Source organism: Acyrthosiphon pisum, chromosome A2 (genome assembly GCF_005508785.2).
Source record: "Acyrthosiphon pisum isolate AL4f chromosome A2, pea_aphid_22Mar2018_4r6ur, whole genome shotgun sequence".
NCBI lineage: Eukaryota > Metazoa > Arthropoda > Insecta > Hemiptera > Aphididae > Acyrthosiphon > Acyrthosiphon pisum.
The window spans coordinates 6,136,968-6,150,001 of NC_042495.1; the positions used below are offsets into that span (position 1 = coordinate 6,136,968).

The 13,034-nt window shown below is 28.8% G+C and overlaps 1 protein-coding gene across 2 annotated transcripts; it reads left to right on the forward strand.

Annotated features, from left to right (window-relative positions):
* The first annotated feature begins 7,911 nt into the window (after window positions 1-7,911).
* Window positions 7,912-12,657, forward strand: LOC100160707. 2 transcript variants are annotated; one of them, XM_008184499.3, is made up of 12 exons: window positions 7,912-8,552; window positions 8,804-8,907; window positions 9,152-9,269; window positions 9,376-9,472; window positions 9,656-9,748; window positions 9,953-10,054; window positions 10,190-10,291; window positions 10,669-10,782; window positions 10,933-11,022; window positions 11,085-11,359; window positions 11,425-11,584; window positions 12,051-12,657. In XM_008184499.3, the coding sequence occupies exons 4-12, from the start codon at window positions 9,415-9,417 to the stop codon at window positions 12,170-12,172; spliced, it is 1,116 nt and encodes a 371-aa protein (XP_008182721.1). In that variant the 5' UTR covers window positions 7,912-8,552; window positions 8,804-8,907; window positions 9,152-9,269; window positions 9,376-9,414; the 3' UTR covers window positions 12,173-12,657. The 2 variants fall into 2 exon arrangements, with proteins under 2 accessions (XP_008182721.1, XP_029346299.1); XM_029490439.1 differs by lacking the exons at window positions 7,912-8,552; window positions 8,804-8,907 and adding an exon at window positions 9,007-9,055.
* The last annotated feature ends 377 nt before the right edge of the window (window positions 12,658-13,034 follow it).

The following is a 13,034-nucleotide window of genomic DNA, read 5'->3' on the forward strand; positions in this document are numbered from 1 at the left end:
TTAATTATTATTTATATATGGCTATAGTAAAGTAGGTATCTATATAGTTAAATTAATGTATACATTTAAACTAAAACTACACATGTCTCTAATACTAAATACAACAATAAGGCAAGTTATTTTCTAATAAACAAGTGAAACTAAATGATACAGTGTAATTGGTAATCGTATGGTATTTTATGGTATTCATAAATCGTATTAATATAATATTTATAATATTTATACTAAATGTCTATATAGTATATAGTATTAATTGAAAATGGTGACTGCAGTCTGGTACGGTATTAACATCGAGGTAGCCGGTATAGGTAGGTATATCAGTTTTAAATTCGTACCTATAGCCATATAGCTACATAGGTTGATAGCCGGTAGGTGGCTTACTCATAAGTCGTAAATCATAATTCGTTTTAATTAAATTTTATTTTTAAGTCGAACTCTTTTCTTTCTGATAATGAAAGTAATAACATTAATTCCTGGAATGTTTAATAATATTGTCGTATTATCGGAATCAAAAGTAAATAAAATTGATTTTTAATTTTTCTGGAATATCTAATTAGCTTATTTTTGTACTACATTCAAAACTATTATTGTAATAAGTAACGTGGAAAATAACGCATTAGTGCGTTACTTCATAGAAATTACTTTTAAAAAGTAATTGCGTTACAATTGCGTTACTGTAAGTAAAATGTAATGAAATTACTGCTGCGTTACTGAAAAAGTAATTGCGTTACAGTAATTTGTAATTTGTGTTACGTTACTACCCAACACTGCACATACATAGACGAAAACTTAGAATTTCCTCCTCATTTTTAGGCGTCATCACCAATATTTTACCATTCCAGAACCTCAAATGGACCAGAATCATTCCATTCCCACTGTAATAGTCAGTTTTATACAACACACCCTTATATTCATCAAGTCATCGCAGTACTATTAGAAATCTAAACTGAAAATATAAATTAAATCAATTCCATTTCAAAAAATGTCCCTAATGTTCAACGAAAAGAAATCACAGAAAAAAAGAGTTCATGCAAGAAACATGGAATAAATATATGAGATTAGATATTGACCAATTACAATACATAAAATGCTTAGGTTTAAAATACTAGGCCAATAGAATACTATAAAAAGTATTAAAAATTAAAATGGTATACAATTAATTTACTTATAAACCAATTTAAAAATATTATAATATTATCTATGTGACGTGTTTTTTTAAAAATGATTTTTTTACTGTAGATCACTTTTATAATAATAATATAACTATCTATACCAATATGGCAGTATATGAATATTTTTTTAAATTTATTATAGAATATATACATTTTTTACTTTTTAAACATATTTAAATTTTATTATAATATTCAAATATGTATTGTAGTATTCTGTAGTTCTGTAACATAATTATTAACTACTATATACAGATTAAAAGACATTTGGTTGGATTAAGACAGAGAGCTATTCCATTAATATTTAATACATCAATTATTGATATCACTGAAAACTATAATACTATAACTCCTGATTTACAAGACCCAAAAGATCACTTATAATATTGTTTCAACAAACTAGTAGTAAGTAATATAACAAATAACCAAAAAACATTACTATAATATTTAACTCCATGCTTTAATTTCATATGTTTTATTTTATGTGTTAGATGTTAGTATGTTACTGTGGCAGGTATATACATTGTTACCAGTGTACAATGAATATTATGATTAATGTGTAATTTCTAACATAGAAATCGCTGGGTACTACACCTGTACCTTTGGAAACATTTGGAGATCACTGATAATGAAGATTTTCAATAAGAAAAATTCGATACGTATCGATATGGAATAGCCCGATACGTATCGATTTTATATTGCACGTCATGTAACTTCTTGAACGCTTTTGAACTTAAATGTCTTCCTTGAAAATCTTGAATGTTTTCGATACCAGTCCATGCTATATAAACTAATGGACGAATAGAGAGAAAGAACATAAAGTATTAATTATAGACCTATGATTAATGAAATTAACACTGTATTTTCCCCACGTTCTCTTTTCTCTTTTACTCTTTATCGTACCTCCCTCTAAGCGCTGTCTATTAGTTTATAGGTCTATGTTTCCAATACATACAGTATTACAGTGTCTATATCATAGTATAATAGTATATATCATCTGTAGGGCTTGGACACTGCGTAGAAATTCGCTAGACTAAACCGGTGTTGAAAAATAATGCACCGGGATATTTGGACCATATAATTTACATGGTTCATTATCCCGGTGCGGGTTAATGAGTTATAATTTTAAACCGGTTTAGTCTAGCGAATTTCTATTGTATGTTATGGCGAAATCGGGCGACTGCGGCCTTGAAGACGACTCCGGGGGCGCGGTATCTATACTACTATATAAAATGAAGTCATTTTAATATCCACGTGTTAACTAGCTGTTAATAAAACATTCGTATTCACGTACGCATTTCTAGGGGTTTGCAATCCACCGCAGGTAGATTGCCTACCTGTTAATATACTGCTGCAAATCAGAATTTTTATTCTAGGCAACGGAAAATTAATGATAAGTTTTGAACGCCATACACCGTTTAAATAATGAATTGAACAATGTTTAAGGCATAATATAGAGTTGGTACATTTAACGGGCAACGAAGTGCACTGGATCAGCAATTTTTAAAATAATATATTTAACATTAATACCGCCAGAAACATTTCAATATTATGTTTTCATTAACCGTTTTGTATATTTAATTGCCCATCACATTAAACGATAAAATTTGAATAAAAAATTACACATAATATATCATCGTCTGAAAGCAAAATAAACAACCAATCACGAGCGAAGCTGTAACGGGCGGGCTAGTACGTTATAAATTAAATATTTCATAACAATATTATAATATTTAATTCATATTTCATAGCAAAATAATACATAAAAAACTTTGAATAAATTAAAACGGTCGTCGTCCGTGGCACATCCGTGATCAATGGATTGTTTTCGTTTTTATTATATCCTAGGTAACAAATAGAGGTAAAAATATATTTCTGTGTTGACACACCAGGCACGGATCCATAGCAAAGATCTGGGGGGGGGGGGGGGGTAACAATTTTACAACACAAATACAATTATAATAAATTATTATCCTTTATTCTTAATAAATAGTAGATATTACGTATAATAATATATTATATTATCAGACATATATTATGTGATTTGAAATATAGTAATATAGTAAGTTTTAGGATCTGTAGAATTATAAAAAAATATGTCTAAAATATGTCTGCCCCCCCCTCTTGGATCCGTCCCTGTGACACACGTTACCAAAATTTTATCAGATTACGTATACGGTACAATTTTTTGAGTCCAATACTTCATACCATCGGGATACACAAACCTGACCCGACCAGCTGATAGAGTGTCGCTTCTATATTGTTCTGTGGTAGGGCCAATTATTCCAAATAAAGGCGGGTTCGCACTACACCGTGTCGTGTAAGATAATTTACGTATAAAATAATTTTTCAGCCCTTTCGCCATTTAAAAATGTATAGGTGTATCAACCGTAAAATATAATAATCGTTACAAATGTTTTGAGTATAAATAATTGGTATTATAACTGAAACATTATTCAATTAACGAATTTGAAAATTACAAAAGCACACAGTCTATAATTTTATCGATCCATCGATACCTAAATATTTATTCGGTTTATAATGTTAAATGGGAATGTTTAATTTCCAGCCGTGACGTAATTGGATAAAAATCTATGGGGGGGGGGGGGGGGGCAAACAAATTAACCTCCCGTTCGGCCGTCCCTGTCATAATCGCAATTTCAAGATAATAACGTGTTCACGAATCACGGATAATAATAGTCACGAATAATACGTCAACATAATATTATTCAACAAGAGAAACGTAAAATAAATTTAAACTTTTTTAAGTAATTTGAGGAAAAAATATTTTAATATTATAATATTATGTTAATAGTCTTGTTAAGAATACTTTTTAAATGTGGATTATTTAATGATACTTTTGCCCCCACAAACATTTCTGGGGGGGGGGGGGCAAGTGCCTCCCTTGCCAAGGCAATTACGCCACTGCATACCTTTTTTAGGGTTCCGTAGCAAAAAACGGAACACTTATAGATTCCTCGTGTCTGTCTGTCCGTCCGGGTGTCACAGACACTTTTCTCCGAACTATAAGAACTATACCTACTGTTGAAACTTGGTAAGTAGATGTATTCTGTGAACCGCATTAAAATTTTCACACAAAAATAGAAAAAAAAAAAAAATTTTGGAAGTTCGCCATTTTTAGAACTGAAACTCAAAATGTTTTTTTCATCCAACCCATACGTGTGGGGTGTCTATGGATAGGTCATCAAAAATTATATTGAGGTTTCTAATAAAATTTTTTTCTAAACTGAATAGTTGCGCGAGAGACACTTCCAAAGTGGTAAAATGTGTTCCCTCCCCCCTATAACTTCTAAAATAATAGAGAATGATGAAACTAAAAAAAAATATATGATGTATATTACCATGCAAACTTCCACCGAAAATTGATTTGAATGAGATCTAGTAAGTAGTTTTTTTTAATAAGTAAATAATAATTATAACTCTCGCGGTGCGCGGCTTGATCGGTATCGGGTGAAGAGCGCGCGGGGGGGCAGGTTCCCGACTGCACTTACCCGAGTGTGTAATATTATTATAATATTAGAAAAGTTATTTATTATTTATGTCACTTGCTGCTATGGAACCCTTCATGAGCGAGTCCGACTAGCACTTGGACGCTTTGTTCAACTTGGCTCCGAGAAACTATAGTTCGCGACATGAAAACGAACCCGTAACCCGCTCGCCATACCGCGCCAGAATCCATGAGCTCTCCAACTAGACCTACAGTCATAGCAGCCACGTGGCGTGTGGTACACGTATTTCTACGTTATGAAGACCACTGACGCGAAATGACCGCTAGATTCATGACGGGCACGGCCCACGAGACAGTTTTAGGGTCGCGGACTAGAACACGATCACCGAAAACCAGCATAAACGCAACAACCACTGCATCTCTGATACTCAGATCATGGTTTTGTTACACAATTTCCGCGGATCGGAGTGATCAAAAGATCTGTGTCCGTGACGGTGGATTATTGAGCAACGAGAACGCTACTATTATATGGTGAAACACTGAAACCCAGATAAACGTGACCACAAGTGCATGGGACCCTGATACTCAGGTCGCGGTTTTGATACACAACATCCGCGGTTCGGGTCGATCAAAGGGTTCACCGTGTGTCTGTGTCGCTGCCACCGCGCTGGTTTGTAGAGCAACGAGATTTAACGAGAATGCGACCACAGATCTATTCTTTGGTGCGACTATATAATAATATAGTAAAACCATAAAGACCATAGAAACGCAACCACTAATGCATGGTACCCTGATACTTGGGTTGCTGTTTTGATACACAACAACCGCGGTTCGGGTAGTATCCAGTACCACGGGCGTATGAGTTTTTAGGAGGAAATTTTTTTTTTTGACATGTATCTTATGGTAGGCGGAAAAAAAGCCCAGAAATAGAAATAAAAATTTTTAAATATATTTAACTCAACTATTATTCAATATTTAACAATAATTAAAAATAAATAAATATTATGTTAACTACTAGTGTTTTATAAATAACGGCATATTATTCAATAATTGTAGGTATATATATATATTATGTAGGTAAATAGACAATGGAAACTTGGATGGACATGAGGAATTAATGCCGTAATAAATAAACGTTTATATTTAAATTTAAATGATTTTAAGTATCAAACATTATATTAAAAAAAAAAATCAATAGTTAGAAAATTTCGTACCAAGCAAAACATGCAATTAAATTAATGGAAGACTTTAATAAAATAATTTAATAAACGAAAAACAAAATCAGTAAACCTTTTATTACAAATTGTTGCATAAAATTATCGAAAATTCCCCAACAGTTGTAAATAAGTTACACTGATGGGATGAATGTATTAATTTATATTATACATTGTATAGGGTTCTGAATTTGAAATATTTCGAAATTGAAAATTTCACCTTTCTTGAATTAACTACTTCAATGTGATTATGAAAAAAAATTGTCTTCTTTTAAACAAATATTTTGGTTATAGATGATTAGAAATAATATAATATTGATTGCACGCAGAAACCATTGATAATGATTAATGAATAATATTATAATTTATAACTATAATATCATCAGTTACCTATGACTTATGAACCAATGCTTATGAATTACTATAATACGTTATGGTTATGAATGAAGTTTTTAATAAGTATAAAATATAATTTTTATGGTATATTCAAAATTGCCATGTTGGTATTAATTGTATTATCATTTATTAATCATATCAGAAAAACTAGAATATTGGATTCTTAGGTGATTAAAAATCAACAATCATAATAATCGGTATACAATAAAGTATACAATAATATAACTTATATTGTTATATTATAGGTACTTATTTATTATATTATATCAAGTTAAAAAGTTATAATACTTTGCACTATTCTAATAAATTTATAAATTATATTAGTTATATATAATTATAATAGTTTTTAGTAATTGTGAAACAATTTATAATATTAAGTACCTACCTAGCCTAAATTAATACTTAATAGGTAGACAATAAATAAAAAATACAACAAACATTTGTTTATATGACTTTGAAAATATGCCATAATATTGAGTTAGCTTATTACATTTTTATTTTTCATTAAACATTAAAGAAGGAAGTAAAAAAAATTCTTATAATGGGTTCCTAGTTTAATGTAACATTACACTATTTTAAATTAGTAATTACAAAATGTATTTTGCAAATCAATTTGTATTAAGTAAAATGAAAAAAGTATTTCATAAGTATTTAAGTACATTGCCAAGTATTTGTATTTGTTCTTAAATACTTTTTAAATACTTTCTAAATAATTTGTTATTTATTGTTTACAAAAATAATAAATTCAAAATTGAACAACTATTACACTATTTTCGGTGAAATACTAATATTCACTATAATTATGATCCTGCAAATCCTGTCTATGATAATTAATATGAAGAGAAAATCCACTGCTTATAAAATAATAACACTTCTACGCGCGATTTGTCCCCGTCCGCATGAGTCCCTGCAACCCGGTATTGCAATAACATAAAGAAACCAGTAACCACTCAACAGTATCTATACCAGCTGCTTATGTAGGACATGTATGTATGTACGCTCACTGTAAACGGTATAATAAATAAGCCGGTTACACAACTACTATTATAGGCGAATATAGTTTATGTTGGAGCACTATTATAATAGTACTTGTAGTAGGTAGTAGGTACCTTAGTTTACGTATGGACGTGATCTTTATATTATAAAGTTTATAAGCGCATACACTATAAGACTCTATGTCTCTAATCTCTATTTCACGCATCGTCGATCAAAACTGTCTTACAAGTAGGTATACACCGAATTCAAATAAATTGTACCTACGTAAAAGATTAGCGCCATAGTAACAATTAGACTGAATTGGTATATTATACAGTTGTACTATTTGGAACTGGCTGTATATGGTTCACAACTCACAAGTTCACAACCGGCAGACTGTGGTAGCGCATCATCATCGTATTTAATATTATAATATCTAATTAGTAACAACTAGAATACTGGATAAGTCCAAAAAAAAAGGGGTGTCTGGTAAAGAAGAAATCTGAAATATACATTATTATTGTCGGACGCATTGACGCGTAGTGATATCTTCTGACTTCTATTATCATTTATCAATCACAATTATTCGTGAACAATCTATTTTTATACTACGTACTGGTACCATCGCGGATTGTCTCGTCCACGGAAGAATGTGGTCTCGTCATTAAATATCAATATAATATGATAATATCAATTAACAATCTAGAATTGGTAATCCGTATAAAACAACGTACAATTTACTGTATCTATAATCTATGTCTATCGCCGCCATATTATTTACTCGTCGTTGTTCGTAATTCGTATGCTGTACATTTCGGATCGTCATTTTCCTTTTCATCGCGGTGTGCGTCATTCGTCGTTCTCGACTTTTGTTTCGCGTCCCGTTCTGTGTAAACAACACAAACCACGCCATCATTTTGCAATTCTTCCGAGTCCTGTGTCGTCGGATACCGATTACCGATTATTTTCATCGTGCAGCCGTCGCCGACGTAGTTCGTTATTAGATACAGTCAAAATTATTTGTTTTGGCGTCGCTCGTCGGCCATCGCTCTTGTACTTTTTGTTTCGACTTTCGAGTACCGTTCTGTTTAAACAACAAACAACGCGTAGACGACATCTTTTTTCAATTTTTTTTTTTGTTATTGTTTTTCAATTTAAACTTAACAGTTTTAAAATTTATATTGATACGAAGTTGACAAGTGAAGGTAACGCGCGGGTATGAGTACAAGTATTGCGAGTTGCGACTACAATCCATATTATTCTTTTATTCAAATATTGATGACTGATGAGTGGCTGAGTTTTCGACAAGTGGATACCTAATTGTCACCGGTATCTAATATAATATCATTATCGGGCCCGTTTCATAGCCAGCGTTTTTCGATTTATATCTTAGTAGGCGTCGACTACACAATAGAGCAAATTAGTTCAAGCAAGTCGGCGAGTACGAACTTATATACCTACCTAATATAAATCGAAAAACTCTCATATGATACGTATGCATGGCTGTAAAAGGGCCGTACATATTATATTTATAATAATATAATACTTTTTATTTTGCAATATTTCTATTGTTATTTTAGTCTCAAGAGTCAAGACTTATTATACCTATCAAGTTTTCAGTTGACACCGAGGGGCTGTTGAGGACCTACCAATTTCAGTTATATATGTTGTAGTATTGTTCTTGGTTAGTATTTAGAACATTATTATTATTTTATTGTTTTTACTTTTTTATGTTGTAACATCATACTATTAGTGTCAGTTGTATACTTAATTTTAATTTATACCGTAGGTACCATTGTTGTTGTTGGTGATCAGTCATTTTTTAATCGAAGGTATTATTATTGTATTTGACTGTAATATGCAATTTAATTAAAACTCATTATCATAATATTTTAACCTGATATAATAAATATATTATATAATTTCAGGGGCTGAAGGCACATTATCTTTCAAAAGGAAACTTACATTTGGAGTTGATAATTTAAAAAAAAAAAGCTAATCCACTGAAAAATATTAGTCGTCATATAGGTTCTCTCAAAAGTCCAGGTAAAATATAACTATGTCTAAATAAAATAATAATATAAGATTATCAAAATGCCAGTATATGCAAAATTACTTAAAATATGTTTCATAATATTATGCTGCCCTATAGATGCTGAAAAATCTACATTGTTAAAAAGAAACAATTTTGATGAAAAAAACCACACAGAGATCATCATCCTCGCATCTTATGATTAATTCAGATGACGGTAAGAAAAAAAAATAATGTTGTTTAATATATGATTATTTAAAACTCTTCCACCCAAACTATTTTTATTAATCTATTGTTTTAATCAATATTACCTTGAATTTTGCAATTTTTAAGTAATAAAATAATATAATATATACTCCAATAAATGAAAACTGTTATCATAAAAAAAATGAAATTTCAGGGACTGAAAACACATCATTTACTTTTAAAAGGAAAGTTACATTTGGAGATAATAATTCTAAGAAAAAAGCCTATCAACAAGAAAATATTAGACGTAAATATTAGATTTTAACTACCTACGTCTAAATAAAATATATTTTGTAATAGTAACTTGTTTAATTTATATATGCTGTGGGTTTTGATAGTTGGAATATAAAATCATAATATGGGATTATTAAAATGCTAGTTTAATTATATATTACCCACAAGTATATTTTAATTGAAATATGTTTTATAATATTATGCTGCCCCATAATAGATGCTGAAAAATCTACATTGTTAAAAAGCAATAGTTTTGATGACAAAAACCACACGCAGACATCATTATTGTCACCTGTTATGATTAGTTCAGATATTGGCGGTAAGAAAAAGAAAACAACAATGTAATATAATGTAATAAATTTTCTAAAATACCAGGCACTCTTCATTTACTATTTTTATTGTTTTAATCAATATTAACTTAATTTTTTTATTTTATTTACAATATGTCCTATAGATGCTGAAAAATCTCTATTGTTGAAAAGAAACTGTTATGATGAAAGTAACAATACACAGACATCATTATTCTCGCCTGCTATGATTAATTCAGATAATGATGGTAAAAAAAAAAATAATGTATAATGATATTTAAAAATTTTCCAGTCCACCCTATATTTACTATTTTTATTGTTTTAATCTATATTAACTTAAATTTTGCACTTTTAAAGTATGATTAATAGTTGTTTCCTATAAGTATATTGACCTAACATTTTATTTGAAAAATATAATTATATATATCATAATATATTACTTTAAACCTAATGATCTGCGTAAATTTTCATTAGACCATTGTTTTCAGTGTTAAAAAGTAACATTGGAAAAAATATCTAAAATTTACGGTACCTGGTAAACTAGAAATTTACTGATTATTTAATACTGAATAAATACTAAATACTAAAATAATTAATGTAAATCTAAAAAAAAATTAATTTTCAGAGGCTGAAGAGACATCATTTTTTAGCAGAAAACTTAAATTTAAAACTGATAATTCTAAAGAAAGAAGAAATCATATGGAAAATATTAGATACATAAGTCCTCGGAATAGCCCTGGTAAAGTTATTCATGAATAAATTAAACAAGTCATAAGAATTTTGTACCTCTAATGATTGATGATTATTATTTATTAAAATTATTGTTTAATACCAGATCAATCACTGAATCACAACAGTGTCTGAAATAAGTTTTATAATAATGTTACAGATTTTTCTAACAATGAAGTTCCTTTTGATCTGGAGGAATCCACTGGAAGAAAATCATTTTCATTATGTGAAGATCATGATGCGATTAATGGTAAGTATATTATTGGTTTATACTAGGATTAATTTATAGCATATGTTTTTTTTCACTTTTAGATAAAGAGTTCAAAAAACAAATCGTAAGACATATTATGTATTTCAAAGTAGAGCTGAAACATATTACAAACACACTAACAAATAATCACTATGAATTGTTAGAGAGAGTACAATCAATTGAAAAGTTTCTGGAGGATAAACCAACTAAATTTTATGAACAAACAAATGTAGACATAAACTGTATGTCAGATTGCTCTATACCAATAGATAATGTGGTGGATTTAAACACTTTAAAGGACAAAACTTTGGGCGATCAAGAATTCAAAAAAGCTTTGGTAAGTATATTATATTTTAAATAACTAGAAAAGTAAAACAGAATTATAATTAATTATATTTATAGATAAATGAATTATCACATGTTGGAGGGAAAAATGTAAAAACGGCCGTGAAAAGAATCATGTCAAAACTATTTACAAATTGTTTTCTTGCGGACTATTCATTTACTGGTAAAAAGGGGAAAAAGAAGTTTTGCGATTTGTTTATATTTCCAATTATTTTAAGTAAGTATGTGGAAAATATAAATCAATTTATATAACACTTGCAATTTGGATACTTAATTCTTTCAAGAAAATGTACTGGTTTCTGACCATTATATTGTGTTAATTATATTGGTTAGGTTGTAATTATCATTTAGTTATTTTGTTCCTTTTTTGTGTAGCTATGTATGAATAAATAAGATTAGATTGGTCAGCCACCAATTATATTAAATTAAAATATTATTATTATTTAAATACTTATATACCAAGATTCCATAGGGTCAACGCTCAAAATTACTTCTAAATTCTAATAATCATTAGTTGAGCAGAATATTTTTGTAAACCGATAGGCAATAACTGCTTATTATGTTGTTATGTGCAATAATCTGTAATTTAACCACAATTAATTGGGAATATTTAAACACCTATCCAAAAGCTCAAAATATATTATAAATATATCAATTATATGACTTTTTTTTTATCTTTTTAGAATCCATAAAAAAACAAGTAAAATTCAAAAGTGCAAGTGATCATGAAATAGAAGAACCGTTAAAAATATATTTGGCTCAAGCACCCTTCGCAGACAAACGTTCAAAAACTCTTAAAATATAATTAAACTATGATTAATATGTAACACTTTTTTTTCTAAAACTAAATAAATTTTCTTTTTTAACTATTTTTCGCAGTCTAAGAAAATGATCTAAGAGTTAGTTAAGACTCATAAGATTCAATTAACTTTTTATTATATAATATAAATAAATATTTAATATTAATATCTCTGACTTCAACAAACAAATAAATAATGTTTTTATCAATTGTAATGTTTTTTTTTATTTGGTTTTGTATAGGTATATATGAAAGCGTGTGTGGATGTTTTTACTTTCATACATTATTAGTGTACTTATATTTTGTTTATTAAAAAAGTAACTATTGCTATTTTTATGAGGATCATTGCGGTCAAGACAATTTAAGCGGAACAATTGATCACTGAACGTCTGAACCATAATTTTAAAAACTAAATAAAATGGTTGAGTAATATGAATAAATCAAAATATAATATAAATATATATAGCTGCAGTATATCACAATAGTGTTAGGTAAATATAAGTCAATATTAACTAAATATCAATTAAAAACATTGATTAATGATTGGTAAAAAAATATTGACTAAATATTAGTTAACAATTTTAATTAAATAAATAATTTTGGTTCTTTCAATATTTACTTAATAGTATAAATTATTTAAAAATGTATTCTTAATAAATAAATAATGTTTATTCAATAATTATATTTTTTAATGTTTATAAATAAATATTGGGTTAACACTAATTAGATGATAGTTTGTTACTTAATTAAATTAATTAATTAATTATTTGTTTCTTAATCTAATAATTTTGAAATAGTTCCATATTAATAGTTAATACTACTCTTTAGTTTATTTTTGTCATTAAAATTTTATCAATATTAGTTGAAA